This window comes from Salmo trutta, chromosome 26 (assembly GCF_901001165.1).
Source record: "Salmo trutta chromosome 26, fSalTru1.1, whole genome shotgun sequence".
In the NCBI taxonomy this organism is placed as follows: Eukaryota; Metazoa; Chordata; class Actinopteri; order Salmoniformes; family Salmonidae; genus Salmo; species Salmo trutta.
The window spans coordinates 44,015,792-44,041,496 of record NC_042982.1 but is presented as its reverse complement, the minus strand read 5'-3'; the positions used below and the strand labels follow the sequence as shown (position 1 = coordinate 44,041,496).

Sequence of the window (25,705 nt, the reverse complement as noted above, 5' to 3'; positions counted from 1 at the left end):
TCAACCAGCCTCCTCTGACTACCAGCCCTTCCAACATCAATCAACCAGCCTCCTCTGACTACCAGCCCTTCCAACATCAATCAACCAGCCTCCTCTGACTACCAGCCCATCCAACATCAATCAACCAGCCTCCTCTGACTACCAGCCCTTCCAACATCAATCAACCAGCCTCCTCTGACTACCAGCCCTTCCAACATCAATCAACCAGCCTCCTCTGACTACCAGCCCTTCCAACATCAATCAACCAGCCTCCTCTGACTACCAGCCCTTCCAACATCAATCAACCAGCCTCCTCTGACTACCAGCCCTTCCAACATCAATCAACCAGCCTCCTCTGACTACCAGCCCTTCCAACATCAATCAACCAGCCTCCTCTGACTACCAGCCCTTCCAACATCAATCAACCAGCCTCCTCTGACTACCAGCCCTTCCAACATCAATCAACCAGCCTCCTCTGACTACCAGCCCTTCCAACATCAATCAACCAGCCTCCTCTGACTACCAGCCCTTCCAACATCAATCAACCAGCCTCCTCTGACTACCAGCCCTTCCAACATCAATCAACCAGCCTCCTCTGACTACCAGCCCTTCCAACATCAATCAACCAGCCTCCTCTGACTACCAGCCCTTCCAACATCAATCAACCAGCCCTTCCCTTCCAACATCATCACCAGCCTCCTCTGACTCTCAACCCATTCCAACAACCTTTCTTCCATCTCACTGTCAAACAGTGTTACAACCAACCAACCAACCAACCAATCAAACAACCAATCAAACAACCAATCAAACAACCAATCAAACAACCAATCAAACAACCAATCAAACAACCAACAAAACAAACAACCAACCAACCAACCATCCATCCAACCATCCAATCAACCAACCAACCAACCAACCATCCAACCATCCAATCAACCAACCAACCAACCAACCATCCAACCATCCATCCAATCAACCAACCAACCATCCATCCAACCAACCAACCAACCAACCAACCAACCATCCAACCATCCAACCAACCAACCAACCAACCATCCAACCATCCAACCAATCAACCAATCAACCAACCAACCAACCAACCAATCAACCAACGAACCAACCATCCAACCAACCAACCAATCAACCAACCAACCAACCAATCAGCCAACCAACCAACCAACCAACCAACCAAAGAACCAACCAATCAACTAACCAACCAACCAACCAACCAACCAACCAATCAAACAACCAATCAAACAACCAACCAACCAACCAATCAACCAACCAACCAATCAAACAACCAACCAACCATCCAACCAACCAATAAAACAACCAATCAAACAACCAACCAACCAACCAATCAACCAACCAACCAACCAACCAACCAACCAACCAACCAGACTAGGAACCAGACACAGCTCACACATTAACCAAGACACAAGCTAAGTAGCACAACCAACAGCATTGAAACAGAATATTTATTTACAGTACGGCTCCAGAACATTACTGTGCCTCATTTCCATGATGTATGACCACAGATCAATACAAATGCTTTTAGCAAACGGTGGTGCTGGACTACAGGGGATGGATGAGGAAGATTAAGGGAGGGAGGAAGGATGAGTGAGGAAGGGTGAGGGAGGGGAGGATGGATGAGGAAGGGTGAGGGAGGAAGGATGAGTGAGGAAGGGTGAGGGAGGGGAGGATGGATGAGGAAGGGTGAGGGAAGGAGGATGGATGAGGAAGGGAGGAAGGATGAGTGAGGAAGGGTGAGGGAGGGGAGGATGGATGAGGAAGGGTGAGGGAAGGAGGATGGATGAGGAAGGGTGAGGGGGGAGGGAGTATGGGTGAGGATGGATGAAGGAAGAGCAATGGGAGGGAGGGAGAGAGAGGTAGGGTAAAGGAGGGCGAGGTGAGGAGGGAGGAGTGATGGGAGGGAAGGAGGGAGGAGTGATGCCTTTCCAGCATCAGTGAGACTAAATGCTTTCAGCCATCCAACAGTAATCTGATCACTTTCTCTTCCATGGCTGGGGCCAAGCTCTGGCTCAGAGCCAATGGGGAAGAGACAGTGCACTGTGATTGTGACATCTTTAAGAAGATACAGTACAAGGACAAAGCATTACAATCCTAAAACCTCAAAGCAGCTCTCAATGGATATTACATTAAAAGCAATAGCAAAATCCTTCAAACTGAAAACCTTGTGCATCTGGCACTCCAGGCAGACTCAAGCAAACACTCACAGTACTTTAGAGGAATGTCAAGTATCCTTTAAGTAGTTTGTGGGTGGCCAGCGACGTCAGTTCAGCTAGCCCTATGGTTAAATAGAATGCGTAGAAATACAGCTAACCCGGGTATGGTTAAATGGGGTGTGTAGAAATACAGCTAACCCGGGTATGGTTAAATGGGGTGTGTAGAAATACAGCTAACCCGGGTATGGTTAACTGGGGTGTGTAGAAATACAGCTAACCCGGGTGTGGTTAAATGGGGTGTGTAGAAATACAGCTAACCCGGGTATGGTTAAATGGGGTGTGTAGAAATACAGCTAACCCGGGTATGGTTAAATGGGGTGTGTAGAAATACAGCTAACCTGGGTATGGTTAAATGGGGTGTGTAGAAATACAGCTAACCCGGTGTCGTGTCTTTGGGTACCATTAAACTGAAGATAGGTTAATCAATTAACTCCCTGTAATTATTATCACGCGATTAAACTGATTAATCGTTTAATTGTAATTAACTAGGAGATCGGGGCACCAAGAAAAATATTCAGATTACAAAGTTATATTTTTCTAATATAACTTTCCTATATTATAATATAGGCCGATTATCTTCTGGTTTGAATGGTGTATTTTACCTCGCGTCCAGTCTCATTCCCAAACGTCGTAAATTGTTGTATCTGCACGAACCCAGTCTTTACTAAAATCATCCATACATCAATTGTCTTAAAATCATTTATTTACTACACTAAGTAATTAACAGAAAACATACAAACAGTAATTATCGTCACAAAGGATTGGTATAGTAATGTGCCCTAATGGCTAACAAGCATGGCTGGTCTGTTAGACAATGGGTCATAAACGGTAAGCTGAGAAGTTACACAGAGTTCATTAATATTAACAATTGACAATTGAAGGCTCACTCATTCGGGAACAATTGCAATCAATATATATTTACGCTCATGTGTCGTCGGGATCCCTTTGGAAGAGTTATGTTCTGATGGAGAGTTTGTCCGCGTTCTCTCTCTCTCTCTCGGTTAGAATGGATCTTTCAGAGCGACATTCATTAATGTCGTCATAGAATGGATGTGGTTGGTCTTCGCGTTCGATGATATAATTTACTTAGCTGCAGACTAATACTTAATATCAAAGACTTGTTCTTATTCTGTCGGTCTCGATAGTAAAAGTTAACCACGTGGTATAGTTCACTTTCAGTAGAGTACTTGGATGGTCAAACCTATGAGCCAACTCGCAATGGAGTGTAGGCCTGGTCTGTAGAAATGTAAATCAGGGGGTGTTTTATAGTGCCCATAGAACAGGCTTGTCAAATGACGCCTGGTCCTGTATGTGTCCCTGGGGGCGTGCCTATGACTGAGTTAGACTTGGTTACAGAAATACAATTCTATCACATTAACATCAGTACATAGCATCTCAATGTATTACAAATAGCTTTATCCTTATTAATACATTTTATACAACCATTATGATGCCAGTCGCATCGCTGAGGCTATCATGTAGACCGTTTTAGGGTAATATGGCTATATTGTCTCTTCTGAGTATCACAACATTTTACCAAGCGGATCAGTTCGTAGCTGGAGTCTTCATCAATCTTCCATATCTTCTCCAGAACACACATGTCGCTCGGTTCTCCAATTCTATGAGTTGGAAGAATTTCCTTTGTCTCTCTATGAAACATGTTGTAGTAGATTCTCCTCTTGGAATTTTTACAACCCTGGGTTGGGGGGAAGGTAGGTTGGGTGACGGTACAAAGGGGAGGGGGTCAACTGTCCTTCCTGTACCCAAAGAGGCCAACGTCATGACATACCCCCCCTGGTGGTTTGGATGTTGTTTATCCTGCAAGTTACAAATCAACATAAAATCATGACCACGTGATGTCCCATTGGTAGATCATCGTTGCAGTCCTCTCTGGTGGTTGAACTTGGTAGGCTCTCTGAAAGCGGAGCCGTCCACCACAAGGATGGGCAGTTGATGTCCGGTTGGTGGTCGCCGTTGCGGTCTCCTCTAGTGGTGTACCTTGGTAGGTTCCCTGGAAGCTGCAAAGTACCCCAGGAAGGGCCAGGGGATGTCCTGGTTGTTCATCGCCGTTGCGGTCCCCCCCTCTGGTGGTTTACCTTGGTAGTCTCTCTGACAGCGGGCATGCCGCCACAAGGATAGGTTGTGGGTGTCCGGATTTGGGGTCGCCGTTCCGGACCCGTCGTCCAGACTGGAAGATCTGGGCAGTAACTTAGGCAGATGTTAACAACGCACACACACTCATGAAATATATATAATTACATTCATTCCCCAATGAGCGGCGTTGTGGCACTAAGTGATGGTTGTATGGGGACTTTGTTTATGGCTCTATCACTTCCTATGTGTCAAAGGAACTGAACCGAAAAGGAATGAAAGCATAAACAAAACAAAAAAAATATACAAAATATAGTTCTCACACAAAAAAAAAAAAATCATCTAATTGGACTGTATTCTATATACGTCCAATGTTCTGGTAAAATGATTATCATGGCATTGTCTCTAATGCCATATCTAGGGTTTTCCTACTTGGTGTTTTGCTTAGGCGCTATCCTAAGTTGATAACTATATGATAAGTCTACAGCTGTAATGCACTAGTCTTGGGCAGTCTACAGGTATGACCTACGGACTTCTGGGAAGAAAACTGGTGAGTGCTGTTGAGTCAAAGGCCTAGAAGTAAATGTTAAACTTTACTAAGGCTGGTATATTGCTTGGGCCCTTAAGTGGTCCTAGCATAAATCCTAATTGGATGTTTCGTTGTGCATGTGCGCTTCTGCTTACACAAGCGCGCATGTCAAGGGAAGAAAACCAAGTATCCGGGCAGATTACAACTTGTTCAGAATGAGTCTGACGTAGTCAGGTAATTTTCAGGTCAATGCCTGGAGGTCAGTCAGAATTGGTGTCAAGGGAGTCTGTTTCTTCCACTTTTGTAGTGGCGATAGGTATGAAGTCTATTTCATAGCTATGTTATCCACGGAGGAGCTAACCTCACGACGGAAGTACTCTTTAAGTATTGGACCAGTCATACGTGGTGTGATCATGGTTCATGACTTCTAATAATTTTCCTCCTGAATGGAGGGTCCTATTTATTAGTGACATGTGTGTTAACCATTGGAAGAGTGCACTGGAAATTCCCCTCCATGTGTTGCACTCTGAGTGACTCCTATGTCGCTGTTGTCAATGGTAATTTGATTGGTTAAATCGCTAACCTTCTTACTGATTGTAGCTGGACTGACTGTTGCTAGTATTGGTACTGGTACTCAAGGGGACCAGTTATCCTACCGATTTATTCTGAAATATTATCTACCGGAACACATGATTGGAGCATTTTACTAGTTGTATTGTAGTTGAACCTACACATGGCAAAGAATCATTATTGATGCCATTTGTTTTGGAGGTGGACAAGTCCACTGGACTTCCTTTACGACCAGTGTGGTACACCTCAGTACTATCTTAGATGTGTTCTAAGATAATCCCCGTCTAGGGGCCTGTCTGCTCCTCACTGTTCTCATAGGAGAGTTTACAACTAGATTTGATTTATGCTCTGGCGGCCTCGTACAGTGTTGTCCGTAGTCTTGACCCCCCCACCGGCCTCGATGAGGCTCATCATGGGTCTGGGCTACTATTCCCCCCCTTTGTGCCTCGGGACCCCCCCCACCAGCAGGTGGTGTTGGTGTCCGATGCGCAAACAAGAAGATCGGACCCTACGTACGAGTTTTCAGCGGCCGCGTTGTTATGAGAATGGCTGTAACCTTTCAACCAAATCTCCTGGTGTTTGTGCTGCAAAACGCTCAGTGGCTGTCGAGGCATGTCAGTCCCCACCGCGTCCGCGTGTGGCAACCTCTTCATTACCTGCGAACTGAGACGAGGATATCGGTCTGTGATATTGCAAAGTGTTTCACCAGTGGGAGTCATCGGGTCAGTTGCTGGACTGACGCCATTAGTGTCATTGTAAGGGGTGACAGTCCCCAACAAAGCGGAAGGTGTATCATCGGAAGCAGAGTATACTCTGTGCATCAATGTTTTACTTGCTGAGACGGCCGCAGTGCTTGCGGAAGTGTCCGAAGGGCAAGAGAAGTTCATCTCAACTATCGTATTGCACGACTGCAAGGGGGAGGGAAGTTGCTTATTCACAGAGACAGCTGGCTCGAAATCATGAAAAGAATGGTCAATCAGGTTGGCTGATGGAATGTGTCGAGATATCGTAATATCTCCATGGATCGGATTTTGTACCAAGAGGTTTCTAAACGTCTTTTTCCCAAGGGGTGCTTTCGACAGATACCCCTCGTGAAGGACTGCGTTGCAGCTAGCGTTAGGGGAAGACAGTGTGGTCAGTGGAGAAGGCACTGTGGCCTGTGACCATACCTGGTTGGTTTTCCAATCCATCAATGGGAATAACCGATCCATCAAGTCTGCTCCAAGTAGGAGGGTTACAGTTTCGAGGCTGGTAACATACACAGGGTGAACGAGCGATACGTCCTGGAAGTGTAGTTTCAGCATGACTCTCAATGTGAGAGGCGAGGTAGTCTGAGTGACCCCTCAAAGTTTAGTGTCGCATCGTTCCACTTTTAACCAGCGTTTAGTTGGCTTCAAAGCCCTTTTGAGATCATCAAACAATGTTTGAGAGATGAGCGATATTGTCGCACCCGAATCAATTAGCGCATGACAAGCTAAGCAGTCCTCCAGGACTGTTTCCAGGTATGGCCGTTTAGATTCGTGGTTAGTGGACATATTCCCCACAAAGTGGAGTGGTCGTTCGCAACAACGTGATGTGCCATGTCTGTTCAAGATGGAAGCAGACTGACTTTTCCGATTTTGAGTGGGCTTGGCTTTAATGAATCGTTTGACCTTTTTCTTCGCAACTTTTGTATCAGAGTCTATAGACAAAGCCCGGGGGCTTGTTTCTTGATCAAGCGGGCCCTGGATAGGGTCTTGAATGAGAGCTGGAGAAATTTGAACTTTAACGTCCTTGCTATGGGTGTTAATTCCTGCGGACCTGGTGTCCGGTAATTCCCCGTCTAGTCCTTGTGACTTATCTTTTACCCTTTTCTCAAATTGCTTAAGTTCTTCCCGTAGTGGGACTTCTGGAGAACATTGGTCTACGTTTTGATCATCCTTCAACCCTTTGTTACCCTTGTGCTCTGACACTTTTTGTGGGTTGGGTGCAGGAACGTAGCGAACGGGTCGATTGTAGCGGTAGTCATGTTGATGGCTACGTACTTTACAGTTATTTCGACTGCGGAGGTTATTGGAATCGTGGTTTCGTGGTAGAAACTGTTGTTGTGCGTCATCTGTCGACGCTCCAATACCTGATAATGCACCCTCTAACTGGAGTGATTGCTCCTGGTTAAACTTCAAAACTGAGTGGTCAGGGCTCTTTGCGTTGTGAACTTTTGATGCCTCAAAAGCTATGCTTGCAAGCTCTCTGAGTTGTAAGATAGGCAAGCCAACGTGGGCGGCAGGGCCCAAGTAGGTAATGAAGGTGGGATACATGTTCGACAGAAACATTTGTTTGAATGGTAACAGCTCTTCCATTCCTGTTTCTGTGAGTAGGCCAAAGTAAGCTGAACGAAGCCTATGATAGTAAGCTTGTGGGTGTTCGTTCCGAGCTTGTTTGACGGTGTTAGCCAGTGAGCTATCGTGTTTGCGAGTCGCAGAACCACCGAATTCTAATTTCAAAGCTGTGGCAAGTTTAGCGTAGTCATTTAGCACGTGTTGCTGTTGTAGGCGAATGAACCTCGTCACGTGTCTATTCGACGTTCGCTTCAACAGGTAAACCCTGTCAGAACCCGTAGCGTTCGGGTAGCCATCCAACGCGTCCTCTATGTCAGCTAGGAACATCTCAGTATCGTTTGGCTGACCTGGAATGGGGTCATAGGTGGGGAAATTCTTGACGAGTTTGTCAAGGTATTCCGCGCCAAGCGGGCGGAGAGGGTTGGCTTCATCCTGTGGAGAGATTGGGGCCGAAAGGCCAAGAGAGGAAGCCAAGCCTTGTTGTTGTTGGCCAAGAGGCGCCATATTACTCAGTGCCGAAGGGCAAAGAGGAGAAGACTGAGGGACACATGAGGGAGGCAAGGTCTGAAACCTATTGTCTTCACTCCTGTGAGTACAGGGCTCCGGTTGCTTGGATGGGAAGTCGCGCTGTAGAGCGTGACCATTCTGGATTTCCTCCAGATGGTCCCTAAGGGTGGAATTCTGCTGCATTGCAGAGTCCACTTGAGCGATTAGAGTACTGATTTTGGACACGTGAGTGTCACACCTGCTCCTTTCGGTCTCAAACTTATCTGTCATGGTTTGCAGATCGAGGTCTTGAGTACGGAGCGAGAGATTCAGTGATGAGATTTCCTCTGCTTGCTTAGAAATCAATATTTCCAACCTCATCACCTGAGTTCTCTCATCATTCATTTGGTCAGCGACTTCAATAAGTTCTGCTGATTTATCATCCAACTTTGTCATTGTGTTCATTAACTGATCGTCTTTGGTCTGCAGCGCTTTGAGGAGCACCGTGTTATTTTGAGTAACATTCAACAAAACAGCATGCATGTTGTCAAGTTGAGCGCTCCTGTTTGTAGATAACTCTTCAGATTTATCTAGTTTGTCGTGGACATCATCGTATTTAGTTTTGGCTAAATCGAGTTGTTCCTGTAGCATATGATTTTGTTCCTGTAGAAAACGATTTTGTTGAAGAGCTTGTGCTTGTTCATCGTCATACGTTTTTGCAATTACATTTAATTGTTCAGTTTTCAAGCGCAGTTCCATAGCTAGCAGAATTTTTCCCTTGTCTGCCTTGGTCATTGGTTTCCCGGTTCTCTCCACCTGTCCCTTTATGTCTACCGTTACCTGCTCGTGCTTCAGCTGTGCACTGCGGTATTGGACAGATGGCAATCTCGGATGGCAAGACATCAGAGCTAGACTGGAGAGAACCTTTACGAGGCCTGCGCCCGATGGTTGATTTTGGAAAACATTGTTGTCTGCTTTTCCACTAATGGCATAATTAGGGTTGTTATCCTGTTGAGGCCAGGGGGCAGGATCTTATCCCGGTATTGGGATTCATTGTCATGTGACCATGGCGGGGAATTCAAAACTGCAAGAGTAATCATTTCAAATAATCAAATAATCAACTATTTTCCTCCATTTGAAAGATATATCTCCTAAATCTAACCACGCTGTCCGATTTTCAGAGGCTTTACGGAGAATGCATAAAGTTAGGTTATGTGAGGAGAGTACATTGACAATAGCTGCGTGTAATGTTTAGCCAATTCAAAGAAGGGCATCAACAGACAGAAAACTAGCTAGAATTATGCACTTACCTTTGACAATCTGCATCAGATGACACTCATAGGACATTATGTTAGACAATACATGCATTTTTAGTTCCATCAAGTTCATATTTATATCCAAAAACAGCATTTACAGTCGCGGTGAAATTCAGAATTTTTTTCGGCTCGAATGCTCCCAGTGAATCCAGCATTACAAATCACGGAATTACTATTCGAAAACATTGGTAAATTATAATATTGTCATTCAAAGAATAATATATTATCATCTCGTAATTGCTACCGAATGGCCAGATCTCAAAATAACTTTACTGGGAAATCACATTTTGCTATAAACTGGGTACTATGCTAACAACATAAGCTAAGCTATAAGCTAACCTAAGCTATACCGTTAGCATTAGCATCATCTAATATCGATAATAACATTCTAAATATCCCCTTACCTTTGATTATCTCCATCAGAAGGCGCTGCCAGCGATCCCAGGTCCAGAACAAATGTGGTTTCTTTTGACAAAGTTCATAATTTATGTCCAAATAGTTAGCGTTCAGTAGGCTCCCACAAAATGAGGTGGCCAGTGTAAAGTCACGCCGAAAAGCTAAAAAAAACCTAGTAAAGAATCTATTTATGTTTGTTCAAACATGTCAAACGTTGTTTAGCATTAATCTTTTGGTCCATTTTTAACGTGAAACATCAGTAAACATCAGTAATATTTTCACACAACCTATCAAGTGTCTAGAATAAACGATTATGACAAAGACACTCTTCTCAGATTCATGCGCAGGCGCAAAAAAATGAAGTGATGACGTGTCAACTTGTAAGCATTCTAATTCGGTCTGTATTCATCACAGATGCTTCCAACAACTTTCTAAAGATCGTTGACATCTAGTGGAAGCAGTAGGAGTTGCGAACTGAATCCTTTCTCACTGTGGTATCTATAAAACAATGACACTAAATAGTACAGTCACAAAATTCTCATTTTTTTAAATCTATTTTTCACAGGTTTTTGCCTGCAATATGAGTTTTGTTATACTTACAGACACCATTCAAACTGTTTTAGAAAATTCAGAGTGTTTTCTATCCAAATCTGGTAATAATATGCATATCCTAGCTTCTGAGTTGGTGTAGGTGGCAGTTAAAAATGGGCACATATTTTTTCCAAAATTCTCAATACTGCCCCCGTAGCCCATAGAGGTTATCGCTGCTGAGGTCAGAGATCAATCCATTTACGGGTGGAGGTTCACTAATTAGCGGGCGAGTGGGGACCACCCCCTCTGATAGCCTGCACATTATTAGAACATTTGAAAGGAAAATTTTTTTTTCCTAATATTCCTAAATTTTGGAATGTGGGGTGTGGGGAGCTGCAAAGACGATTTTAATCTTTTTATAGACGTTAATGAACCATCAGTACTGTACAGTACTGTGGAAGTTGGGCGTGAATGAATTTGCAAAAGCAAATTGAATTAATCAATGCCAATGATTAGTCCTACCTGGGTAGGCTGTCTGGGTATTAAACTTGAATTACCTGAGAGTTTGCTTCATCCAGGTTAATATGCAAAGTTTAAGTTGTCTCATTTAATTGGAAGAACCTAGAAAGGTATGTTCGACAATTTAACTTATTAAATTGAATGAGACGATAATCCATACAATCTCCATTGATTGGATATCATAAGTGTAAACCGTAGGTCAAATGTTGGGACCCTTCACCCCTAGGGTACGCTCCTACCTGGGCTGAGCGTCAGTAAAGGGGTTTTACTGACTGTGCCTTGCTAAAGCAGATTTGACTGATTAATCTATTTATGATATATCAAACCTGTATAGGCTATCTGCGAATTAACTTTGAATTACCTGAGAGGTTGCTTCATCAAGGTTAATATGCAAAGTTTAAGTTGTCTCATTTAGTTGGAAGAACCTAGAAAGGTATGTTTGACAATTTAACTAAATAAATTGAATGAGGCAATGATACCCAAGCAATTCAGATTGTGGAGTTATCATAACAGTAATGTAGTTTAAATGTTTAGGGTACATTCACCACTATACTTTCCCTTAAGGCCGAAGCCACATGGGATTCACTCCCGTCAGTAATGGGTTTTACTGAATGTGCCTTGCTAAAGCAGATTTTACTGATTAATCTATTTATGATATATCAAACCTGTATAGGCTATCTGGGAATTAACTTTGAATTACCTGAGAGGTTGCTTCATCAAGGTTAATATGCAAAGTTTAAGTTGTCTCATTATGGACGCCCAATCAATTTTGGATATTTAAAAAAAAAATCCACTTGAAAAGGTAAATCTGGCAATTTCACTTGTTAGTTAAATTGAATGAGACGTCATATCCCGTGCTCCACGTTTGAATTTCCCCTAGAGATGTACTGGCAATTCTTCACCACCAGGGTGCAGAATGCTGAAATTAAACAGAAGTACAAAGGTCGGACTTCCGTCGCGCTAGCGGAGGAATTTTAAACGTGGTACTGGGAGGGTAAAATGTTCCCTCTCTGTTAGCTTACCCGTAATGCTAAGCTATTGCTACTTGGTTCAGGATTATCCTTCCAAGCACCAAAATAGGATCCTTTCACTATGGAAAGGGTGGGTTTTCTAGTGACGTCTCACCTTAACCCCATTCAGCATATTCTGCTAGCGTTTATGCTGACCGGAGCGACACGGTACTTAAATACAGATACGCATACGGTCTGCCCACACTGTCCTAGTGCGGTAGGCAAATTATTCGGCTCGGTTACCGGACAGTTAACTTCTAAATTCTAACCTTACTCTAGAAGTTAATATTGACCGACAGAAATAGTACCGTTTGGCCTAACGGACTAAAACTGGAATTTATTCCTCTCTTTTATCGACATAAGACCGGAGCTATTCTAAATAGCTTCTCTCAATGGAAAATGCACAATCACTTTGTTTAGATAGCAGGCTGTTTGTACAATTGATATATAGAATTTCACAGCAAAGTCCAATTCTATCTTAGATTCCTCGCACGGGGGCTCCAATAATGTCGTGTCTTTGGGTACCATTAAACTGAAGATAGGTTTATCAATTAACTCCCTGTAATTACTATCACGCGATTAAACTGATTAATCGTTTAATTGTAATTAACTAGGAGATCGGGGCACCAAGAAAAATATTCAGATTACAAAGTTATAATTTTCCTAATATAACTTTCCTATATTATAATATAGGCCGATTATCTTCTGGTTTGAATGGTGTATTTTACCTCGCGTCCAGTCTCATTCCCAAACGTTGTAAATTGTTGTATCTGCACGAACCCAGTCTTTACTAAAATCATCCATACATCAATTGTCTTAAAATCATTTATTTACTACACTAAGTAATTAACAGAAAACATACAAACAGTAATTATCGTCACAAAGGATTGGTATAGTAATGTGCCCTAATGGCTAACAAGCATGGCTGGTCTGTTAGACAATGGGTCATAAACGGTCAGCTGAGAAGTTACACAGAGTTCATTAATATTAACAATTGACAATTGAAGGCTCACTCATTCGGGAACAATTGCAATCAATATATATTTACGCTCATGTGTCGTCGGGATCCCTTTGGAAGAGTTATGTTCTGATGGAGAGTTTGTCCGCGTTCTCTCTCTCTCGGTTAGAATGGATCTTTCAGAGCGACATTCATTAATGTCGTCATAGAATGGATGTGGTTGGTCTTCGCGTTCGATGATATAATTTACTTAGCTGCAGACTAATACTTAATATCAAAGACTTGTTCTTATTCTGTCGGTCTCGATAGTAAAAGTTAACCACGTGGTATAGTTCACTTTCAGTAGAGTACTTGGATGGTCAAACCTATGAGCCAACTCGCAATGGAGTGTAGGCCTGGTCTGTAGAAATGTAAATCAGGGGGTGTTTTATAGTGCCCATAGAACAGGCTTGTCAAATGACGCCTGGTCCTGTTTGTGTCCCTGGGGGCGTGCCTATGACTGAGTTAGACTTGGTTACAGAAATACAATTCTATCACATTAACATCAGTACATAGCATCTCAATGTATTACAAATAGCTTTATCCTTATTAATACATTTTATACAACCATTCTGATGCCAGTCGCATCGCTGAGGCTATTATGTAGACCGTTTTAGGGTAATATGGCTATATTGTCTCTTCTGAGTATCACAAAATTGTACCAAGCGGATCAGTTCGTAGCTGGAGTCTTCATCAATCTTCCATATCTTCTCCAGAACACACATGTCGCTCGGTTCTCCAATTCTAGGAGTTGGAAGAATTTCCTTTGTCTCTCTATGAAACATGTTGTAGTAGATTCTCCTCTTGGAATTTTTACAACCCTGGGTTGAGGGGAAGGTAGGTTGGGTGATGGTACAAAGGGGAGGGGGTCAACTGTCCTTCCTGTACCCAAAGAGGCCAACGTCATGACACCGGGTATGGTTAAATGGGGTGTGTAGAAATACAGCTAACCTGGGTATGGTTAAATGGGGTGTGTAGAAATACAGCTAACCTGGGTATGGTTAAATGGGGTGTGTAGAAATACAGCTAACCCGGGTATGGCTAAATGGGGTGTGTAGAAATACAGCTAACCCGGGTATGGTTAAATGGGGTGTGTAGAAATACAGCTAACCCGGGTATGGTTAAATGGGGTGTGTAGAAATACAGCTAACCCGGGTATGGTTAAATGGGGTGTGTGGAAATACAGCTAACCCGGGTATGGTTAAATGGGGTGTATAGAAATACAGCTAACCCGGGTATGGCTTCACCAGTTGAAGCTCTATTGTACTTTTACACCATTTTAAACTCTACAATGCTATCTGGAGAACAGCAAACACAAACACCATGCCCTCAGACATTATCACAGCAATATTAGGTTTATATATAAGGTCTGTGTAATGGCGTGGATAATGTACTCATACAGTGCAACATGAAATAGATGCATAATACACGCTATCAAGGCCCATGTCAAATACCGACATCAATGTGAAAGTAGCCGGAGCATAAAACAGCTGACTGCGAATGTAAACTATGCCAGATAAATCCTACACATTGAAATAAAAAGCATACATCAAAGGACTTACTTAGGCCTACAATCGACAAGGATAAATGAAGACAAACAAACTCCACCAAGGAATGAAGAAAATCATGAAATACAAAAGGAAAATCTACACATTAAGGCCACGCCCGTGATTCAGCACCGCTGGAAGGACAGCGCCTTCGGTACAGGTGGGCATAGTGTAGCTCGGTAGCGTGTTGCTGGATGGACAGCGCCTTCGGTACAGGTGGGCATAGTGTAGCTCGGTAGCGTGTTGCTGGATGGACAGCGCCGTCGGTACAAGTGGGCATAGTGTAGCTCGGTAGCGTGTTGCTGGATGGACAGCGCCTTCGGTACAGGTGGGCATAGTGTAGCTCGGTAGCGTGTTGCTGGATGGACAGCGCCGTCGGTACAGGTGGGCATAGTGTAGCCCGATAGCGTGTTGCTGGATGGACAGCGTTTCTATCTAGTAGCCAGCTACAATTATTCCGTTTGTGGGCAGTTAGACATTTTTGGGGTACAGTTGAGTAGCATACAATGCTTATATGAAAATTATAACTAACGGTAGGATCAATTGTAAATTGTCACTCATATGAAAGAGGTTGCAGACCCCCTGCTATAGGCTATATGAAGTCACCATTGTGGAACGATGCATACAGTCTACTACGACAGTGTTATTGTTTCGTGTGCTTCCCACCAAAATAGTTGCTCTGCATTCAGAAATGTTCCTTATAACGTGTGCGCCCAGCTCATTTTTGTATTTTCCTGTCTGCATTATTCGCCAGGGAAGTGTCACAAAATCCTTCGTGCTGTTGAAAGGAGGACCAAGGCGCAGCAGGTATGTGAATACTCATATTTTAATTTCAAAAAAGGAGTAAAGCATCCACTGAAAAAAACAATAAACACAACATGGACAGTCTAACAGGCATACAAAAAACGCAGTGCAAGAACAACCACCCACAACCCCAAAGAAAAACACACACACATATATAGGACTTCCAATCAAAGGCAACTCAACACACCTGCCTTCAATTGGAAGTCCCAATCAACAACACAAACATTCCCAACACAAACATGCCACGTCCTGACCCCAAAACTAAAACACTAGCTCCATCTGCTGGTCAGGACGTGACAGGAAGATAAACATTCTGCAAATATTGAATCAACAAGGTGGCTCTGAAAATATTGAAACATCGAATCAACAAGGTGGCTCTGAAAATATTGAAACATCGAATCAACAAGCTGGCTCTGAAAATATTGAAACATCAAATCAACAAGGTGGCTCTGAAAATATTGAAACATCAAATCAACAAGGTGGCTCTGAAAATATTGAAACATCAAATCAACAAGGTGGCTCTGAAAATATTGAAACATTGCATCAAGGAACAAGGCGGCTTTGAGAATATTGATATTGCAACATAGTAGCCAACGCGGAGGCAGCCCCATGGAACATGTTCATCCACACAATAGCTAAATAACTTAGGAATATTTAATGACGTTTTACCAGCAAGGTTGATGTGTTAGAATATCTCATTTTAATTCAGGAAGACGGACAAGCAAGAGTGAAAGTTGGAAATGCATTATACCAGAGGCAAGTAGGCTACAGGTTGGGAATTAGGGATGCAGGCAGAGAATGATGATGCAGGCCCAACTGGGTAATGATAAATTATTTGCATTATCTCAATTATTATTCTGTCACTGAATGACAATGCACATTTGTTACAGCCTATAATTGTTGTCTTTGAAGCCAAAAACAAGACATGTATAGCTAACCCTAGGGTATGGCTAAATGGGGTGTATGGAAATACAGCTAAACCAAGGGTATGGCTAAATGGGGTGTATGGAAATACAGCTCAACCAAGGGTATGGCTAAATGGGGAGTGTGGAAATAAATGGGCTCGGGAGAGGCGAAGGTCGAGTCATACGTCCTCTGAAACATGACCCGCCGAACTGATCTTCTTAACACCCGCCCGCTTAACCCAAAAGCCAGCTGCACCAACGTGTCGGAGGAAACACTGTTCAACTGATGACCAAGTCAGCCTGCAGGCACCTGGCCCGCCACAAGGAGTCGCCAGAGCACGATGAGCCAAGTAAGGCCCCCCCCTGCCAAACCCTCCCATAACCCGGACGACGCTGGGCCAATTGTGCGCTGCCCTATGGGACTCCCAGTCACGGCCGGTTGTGACACAGCCTTGGAACGAACCCGGGTCGGTAGTGACGCAATACTGCGATGCAGTGCCTTAGACCGCTGCGCTACTCGGGAGGCCCATGGTACTGTATCTTTACTGGGATATGGTACTGTATCTTTACTGGGATATGGTACTGTATCTTTACAGGGATATGGTACAGGGATATGGTACTGTATATTTACAGGGATATGGTACTGTATCTTTACAGGGATATGGTACTGTATCTTTACAGGGATATGGTACTGTATATTTACTGGGATATGGTACTGTATCTTTACTGGGATATGGTACTGTATCTTTACAGGGATATGGTACTGTATCTTTACTGGGATATGGTGCTGTATCTTTACTGGGATAAGGTAATGTATCTTTACTGGGATATGGTAATGTATCTTTACTGGGATATGGTACTGTATCTTTACTGGGATATGGTACTATATCTTTACTGGGATATGGTACTGTATCTTTACAGGGATATGGTACTGTATCTTTAATGGGTTATGGTACTGTATCTTTACAGGGATATGGTACTGGGATATGGTACTGTATCTTTACTGGGATATGGTACTGTATCTTTACTGGGATATGGTACTGTATCTTTACAGGGATATGGTACTGTATCTTTACAGGGATATGGTACTGGGATATGGTATTGTATCTTTACAGGGAGATGGTACTGTATCTTTACTGGGATATGGTATTGTATATTTACTGGGATAAGGTACTGTATCTTTACAGGGATATGGTATTGTATATTTACTGGGATAAGGTACTGTATCTTTACTGAGATATGGTACTGTATCTTTACTGGGATATGGTTCTGTATCTTTACAGGGATATGGTACTGGGATATTGTGATGTATCTTTACAGGGATAAGGTACTGTATCTTTACTGGGATATGGTACTAAAATATGCTATTGTATCTTTACTGGGATAAGGTACTGTATCTTTACAGGGATATGGTATTGTATCTTTACAGGGATATGGTACTGTATCTTTACAGGGATATGGTACTGTATCTTTACAGGGATATGGTACTGGGATATGGTACTGTATCTTTACAGGGATATGGTACTGTATCTTTACAGGGAAATGGTACTGTATCTTTACAGGGATATGGTACAGGGATATGGTACTGTATCTTTACAGGGATATGGTACTGTATCTTTACAGGGATATGGTACTGTATCTTTACTGGGATATGGTAATGTATCTTTACTGGGATATGGTACTGAATCTTTACAGGGATATGGTACAGGGATATGGTATTGTATCTTTACAGGGATATGGTTCTGTATCTTTACAGGGATATGGTACTGTATCTTTACTGGGATATGGTACTGAATCTTTACTGGGATATGGTACTGAATCTTTACAGGGATAAGGTACTGTATCTTTACAGGGATATGTTACTGTATCTTTACTGGGATATGGTAATGTATCTTTACTGGGATATGGTACTGTATCTTTACTGGGATATGGTAATGTATCTTTACTGGGATATGGTAATGTATCTTTACTGGGATATGGTACAGGGATATGGTTCTGTATCTTTACCTGGATATGGTAATGTATCTTTACAGGGATATGGTTCTGTATCTTTACAGGGATATGGTACTGTATCTTTACAGGGATATGGCACTGTATCTTTACAGGGATATGGTACTGTATCTTTACAGGGATATGGTTCTGTATCTTTACAGGGATATGGTACTGTATCTTTACAGGGATATGGTACTGTATCTTTACAGGGATATGGTACAGGGATATGGTACTGTATCTTTACAGGGATATGGTACTGGGATATGTTACTGTATCTTTACAGGGATATGGTACATGGATATGGTTCTGTATCTTTACAGGGATATGGTTCTGTATCTTTACAGGGATATGGTGCATGGATATGGTTCTGTATCTTTACAGGGATATGGCACTGTATCTTTACAGGGATATGGTACATGGATATGGTTCTGTATCTTTACAGGGATATGGTTCTGTATCTTTACAGGGATATGGTACATGGATATGGTTCTGTATCTTTACAGGGATATGGTACTGTATCTTTACAGGGATATGGTACATGGATATGGTTCTGTATCTTTACAGGGATATGGTACATGGATATGGCACTGTATCTTTACAGGGATATGGTTCTGTATCTTTACAGGGATATGGCACTGTATCTTTACAGGGATATAGTTCTGTATCTTTACAGGGATATGGTTCTGTATCTTTACAGGGATATGGCACTGTATCTTTACAGGGATATGGTAATGTGTCTTTACTGGGATATGGTACTGAATCTTTACAGGGATATGGTACATGGATATGGTACTGTATCTTTACAGGGATATGGTACATGGATATTGTACTGTATCTTTACAGGGATATGGCACTGTATCTTTACAGGGATATGGTACATGGATATGGTTCTGTATCTTTACAGGGATATGGCACTGTATCTTTACAGGGAAATGGTACTGGGATATGGTTCTGTATCTTTACAGGGATATGGTTCTGTATCTTTACTGGGATATGGTTCTGTATCTTTACTGGGATATGGCACTGTATCTTTACAGGGATATGGTACTGTATCTTTACAGGGATATGGCACTGTATGTTTACAGGGATATGGTAATGTGTCTTTACTGGGATATGGTACTGAATCTTTACAGGGATATGGTACATGGATATGGTTGTGTATCTTTACAGGGATATGGTTCTGTATCTTTACTGGGATATGGCACTGTATCTTTACTGGGATATGGTACTGTATCTTTACTGGGATATGGTACTGTATCTTTACTGGGATATGGTACTGTATCTTTACTGGGATATGGTACTGTATCTTTACAGGGATATGGTACTGTATCTTTACAGGGATATGGTACTGTATCTTTACAGGGATATGGTACAGGGATATGGTATTGTATCTTTACAGGGATATGGTACTGTATCTTTACATAGAAGGAAGGTGCAGACATGATGATGTAATATTAGTCATGTATTCAGTACAGTAAATCTGATGTATCCCAGTATTTTAATCCTATACATCAGCCTGTTCAACCTGTGTGTGTGTGTGTGTGTGTGTGTATATTTTAGATTATTTTCAAATACTTTTCAAGTGTATTTTCGATTACATTAAAATATGCAACTACCGTAATTTCCAGACTATTAAGCGCACCTGAATATAAGCCGCACCCACTGAATTAAATTGTTTATTTTATTTTGAACATAAATAAGCCGCACATGTCTATAAGCCGCAGGTGCCTACCGGTACATTGAAACAAATGAACTTTACACAGGCTTTCACGAAACACGGCTTGTAATAAAAATAAATAGGCTTTAACGAAACACGGCTTGTAACAAAAATAAATAGGCTTTAACGAAACACGGCTTGTAAAAAAAATATATAGGCTTTAAACGAAACACGGCTTGTAACAAAAAATAAAAAATTTGATTTGCAGTAAACAGTAGCCTACCAAGAAAGTCATTGCTCCAGACCAAACTCCCGTGCAGCAGCTCTATTTCCTTTTCCAACAGCCAGATCAATCGCCTTCAACTTGAAAGCTGCATCATATGCATTTCTCCATGTCTTTGCCATGATGAGGGTGACAAAATGACTACCGTAATCAGAATGATGGGAAGTTTGAGAGCGCTCGATTTAATCTAAACAGTAAACAAAAAAGTTGTTTGACCTTAACCCATTCGGCAATTTCATTGGTCTAATGAAAGCTTCATGCCGCCAAAAAACTGAGCACGTCACAGAATGTGTTTTAAAAAATATATATATATTTGAAAGCGGGAAAAATACATATATTAGCCGCGTCATTGTTTAAGCCGCGAGGTTCAAAGCGTGGGATAAAAGTAGCGGCTTATAGTCCGGAAATTACGGTAATTTTCTTTTCAAGTAAAGATAATGCTTACTATTAATGTATGTGAGATATCTGAAATAGTATTTAAACCCAGTACTGGTGACTTCCCCACATTACATTATGAAGTACTTTGAATACTCAGACAATGAAGAGGTATGGTCCTGCAATAGACTAGTGTCCTGTTATACATAAAGCTGCCTCACTCTACAGAAACAGGGGGTGTACTATACATAAAACTGCCTCACTCTACAGAAACAGGGGATAGACTAGTGTCCTGTCCAGCGGGTGTACTGTACATAAAGCTGCCTCAATACAGAAACAGGGGATAGACTAGTGTCCTGTCCAGCAGGTGTACTGTACATAAAGCTGCCTCAATACAGAAACAGGGGATAGATTAGAGTCCTGTCCAGCAGGTGTACTGTACATAAAGCTGCCTCAATACAGAAACAGGGGATAGATTAGAGTCTTGTCAAGCAGGTGTACTGTACATAAAGCTGCCTCAATACAGAAACAGGGGATAGACTAGTGTCCTGTCCAGGGGGTGTACTGTACATAAAGCTGCCTCAATACAGAAACAGGGGATAGACTAGTGTCCTGTCCAGGGGGTGTACTGTACATAAAGCTGCCTCAATAATACAGAAACAGGGGATAGACTAGAGTCCTGTCCAGCGGGTGTACTGTACATAAAGCTGCCTCAATAATACAGAAACAGGGGATAGACTAGTGTCCTGTCCAGGGGGTGTACTGTACATAAAGCTGCCTCAATAATACAGAAACAGGGGATAGACTAGTGTCCTGTCCAGCGGGTGTACTGTACATAAAGCTGTCCCACTATAGAAACAGGGGATAGACTAGTGTCCTGTCCAGTGGGTGTACTGTACATAAAGCTGCCTCATGCTACAGAAACAGGAAATAGTCTCCTGGCCAATGGCACGTTATGTCTCGGACAAGATAACTTATGGTCCCACTTTAAACAAACTACAACTTATAAACAGGCATTATAAAGTACTCATAAACACTATATAGCTGCTTCATAAACCATAAACACTATATAGCTGCTTCATAAACACTATATAGCTGCTTCATAAACCATAAACACTATATAGCTGCTTCATAAACACTATATAGCTGCTTCATAAACACTATATAGCTGCTTCATAAACCATAAACACTATATAGCTGCTTCATAAACACTATATAGCTGCTTCATAAACCATAAACACTATATAGCTGCTTCATAAACACTATATAGCTGCTTCATAAACACTATATAGCTGCTTCACAAATCATTTTTTATAAGAAAAGTTATACAGTTTATTACCTTCAGGCAGAAGTGTTGTGTAGTAATGGCAAACACCTCTAGTCCAAGAGAAGCCTTCTTCAGTTCAGCCTGCAGAGACAGGAGCTGTCTAGCCTGGTCCTCACAGCGCTCTCTCAGCTTCTGCACAAGGGCACGCTCACACTCCTGACCCCCGACCCCTGACCCTGAACCACCACGATCTGCTGGTCTACCTCGGACTAGAGAGAGAGGAGAGAGAGAGAGAGGAGAGAAAGAGAGAGAGGTTATGATGGGGAGGAGAGGGGGGAGTGTGGGAAACAGAGAGAAGCAAGGGAGAGAAACAAGAGAGAAAGAGAGATAAAAAAAGACAGAGAGATGGAACAGTGGTAGGCCTGATCACCGACAACGACGAGACAGCCTATAGGGAGGAGGTCAGAAACCTGGCCGTGTGGTGCAGGGACAACAACCTCTCCCTCAACATGATCAAGACTAAGGAGATGATTGTGGACTACAGGAAAAGGAGGACAGAGCACGCCCCCATTCTCATCGACGGGGCTGTAGTGGAGCAGGTTGAGAGCTTCAAGTTCCTTGGTGTCCACATCACCAACAAACTAACATGGTCCAAGATGTTCTCTTTTCCGTCTCATCCTCTCCCACTGAATGAAGATTACGGTAAGGAATTCTTTCCAAATAATATAAATCATGGAAAATTAACAAATGTACAGAAAGACCAGTGCGAAGGCCAAATTACAGAGGAATAACTTTTTGAGGCTATTAAATCCTTTCAGTCTGGAAAAACCCCAGGGCTTGATGGCATACCGGTAGAGGTATATCAAGTATTTTTGATATACTAAAATCTCCATTGTTAGATTGTTTTAACTACTCCTATAGAAATGGTAGTCTGTCAGGTACTCAGCAGGAAGGTCTGATTTCTCTATTATTAAAACAAGACCCAGATGGCAAATATAAAGACCCAGTCTATCTAAAAAACTGGAGGTCCCTTACACTTCAATGTTGTGATGCAAAAATACTAGCAAAATGCATAGCACTCAGAATTAAAAGGGTTTTACCAGCTATTGTTCATCCTGATCAGACAGGTTTTTTACATGGACGATACATTGGAGATAATATACAACAACTACTAGAAATAATAGAACATCATGAAACATATAAGAAGCCTGGAATGGTGTTTATAGCGGATTTTGAAAAGGCATTTGATAAAGTAAGACTGGATTTTATTTATAAATGCTTGGATTTTTTTCAATTTTGGTAATTCTCTTATAAAATGGGTAAAAGTAATGTATAGCAACCCCAGGTGTAAAATAGTAAATAACGGCTACTTCTCAGAGAGTTTTGAATTGTCAACAGGAGTTAAACAAGGGTGTCCGCTGTCACCATATCTATTCGTTATGGCCATGAAAATGCTAGCTATTAAAATCAGGTCCAATAACATTAGAGGATTAGAAATCCAAGGCTTAAAAACAAAAGTGTCCATGTATGCCAATGACTCAAGTTTTAAGTCCGCAAGCTAGATACCTGCAATGTCTCATTAAAGATCTAGATACATTTTCTGTACTCTCTGGACTAAAACCTAATTATGATAAGTGTACAATATTACGTATTGGATCCTTAAAAAATACAACTTTTACATTACCCTGCAGTTTACCTATAAAATGGGCTGATGGTGAAGTAGACATACTCGGTATTCATATCACAAAAGATATAAATGAGCTCTCCACAATGACTTTCAATAGAAAACTTGTAAAAATAGACAAGATCCTGCAACAATGGAAATGTAAATACCTGTCTATTTATGGAAAAATTGCCCTGATTAACTCCTTAGTCATATCTCAGTTTACTCACTTACTTATGGCACTGCCTACTCCTGATGATTCGTTTTTCAAATCATATGAGCAAAAAATATTTCGCTTTATCTGGGACGCTAAACCAGACAAAATAAAACGAGCCTATCTATATAATGAATATGAATTGGGTGGGTTGAGATGATTAAATATAAAAGCACTAAGCCTCTCTCTAAAAGCTTCACTCATTCAAAAGTTTTATTTGAACCCTAAATGGTTCTCAAGTAGATTACTAAGAAAAGCTCATCCATTGTTTAAAAATTGCCTTTTTGCCTTTGTGCAGATTGCCATGTCTCATTTTCGATTAATTGAAAATGATACTTTTTTCAAAGTATCTGTCTTCTTCAAACAAGCATTGCAGAGCTGGCTACAATTTCAATTTCATCCCCCTGAAAAGATATAACAAATATTACAACAAATATTATGGCGGAACTCAAATGTGCTGGTTGATAAAATACCTGTATTTATGGAAAATGTTTGAAAAGGGTATTTTGTTCTTAAATTATATTGTTAATTTGAATGGTAGAGTTATGTCCTTCAAGGAGTTATCAGAATTGTACGGGAAGGTCTGCTCAATCCAAGAGTACAACCAATTGATTACAGCATTGTCCCAAAAATGGAGGAGGCGGGTGGCAGCGGGAGGAGGTAGGGAACTGGTCTGTCTGCCCAATATAAAGGATCAAAACTGGCAGAGGAATAAAAATAGCATAAATAGGAAAGTATACCAGTTTCATTTGAGGACCAGGATGTTGACAACTGTGCCATACAGATTGCAAAATAGTTGGAAAGAGATTTTTGATGTACCGATTCCATGGTACAGGGTGTATGAGTTGGTATATAAAACAATGCAAGATTCAAGACTTCGTGCTTTTCAGATAAAATTATTATATAGAATTCTTGCCACTAACAAAATGTTGAATATTTGGGGCATAAAATCATCGAAGCTCTGCAGATTTTGTTGTGAGGATACAGAATCAATAGACCATTTATTTTGGTATTGCCCTCAGGTAGCCTGTTTCTGGTCTCAGGTTCAGGAATGGCTGAAAATGCATAGCATTGATCTAGAATTGACCCTAGAAATAGTACTGTTAGGAGATCTGGAGAGACCGGGTCAGTCAATTACTAATATACTAATACTCTTAGTAAAAGTATTTATCTTCAACACGCAATATGTAGATTCTATTCGATTAGATAGATTGAAATTGTACGTTAAACATCATAGCATTGTTGAAAGATATGTGTTGCATAGAAACACGAAGTGGGTGGCCAGCTGAGATAGATGGGATGAGGGAAGCTGAGGGTTGGGATGGGTTGAAACAGGAAGTGGGTGGCCAGCAGAGATAGATGGGATGAGGGAAGCTGAGGGTTGGTATGTGGAATTGGAGACAAGTGGGAGTGGAGTTGCTGTGTGAGAGAGAGAATGATGGTCAAAAGATAAAGGGAGAAAAAGTCAAAATAAAACATAATAAAAGTACGTTCGAATGACACTAAGTGGCAGTGTTTTTACAACTAATGCCGGTTTGCCTGAGGCTGATGCCATGCAGGTGTTTGTACACATGCACACACACTCTCATTCAAATGAACACATACAAGAACACACACACATAGACATGTAATAGTGCCAGACATGCACACAGACATATACAGTTGGCATTGCTGTTATGATTTCAGTTGTCCTTGATGTCCTTTGTTTTAAATGTATTATTGTTGTTTGCTGTTTTCTTCTGTATTTTCTGTATTTTTTTTTCTTCCGGGGGGGGGGGGCTGTGGGAGGGGTCTCGAACGGTTGAGGAACAGCTTTTGGGGAACTGTGGGGGGATCTTGGAGGGTTGAAGGACAGCTATTGGGGAACTGTGGGGGGGATCTTGGAGGGTTGAGGGACAGCTATTGGGGAACTGTGGGGGGATCTTGGAGGGTTCGGGTTTCACTAGATTGTGATCATGAAAAAGGAAACTATGACATATATTTTATATCACTATCATGCCCACGCACCCT

General features: G+C 41.9%; 1 protein-coding gene across 4 annotated transcripts in view; it reads right to left on the bottom strand.

The window, feature by feature from the left end:
* Window positions 1-25,705, bottom strand: part of LOC115163833 (microtubule-associated tumor suppressor candidate 2 homolog) — a gene marked incomplete at its 3' end in the record, with an annotated part of 126,196 nt that overhangs the window by 21,119 nt on the left and 79,372 nt on the right. For all 4 annotated transcript variants that reach the window (XM_029716034.1, XM_029716033.1, XM_029716037.1 and 1 more), the window contains 1 exon segment: window positions 21,891-22,087. In XM_029716034.1, coding sequence (XP_029571894.1) covers window positions 21,891-22,087 — 197 coding nt within the window.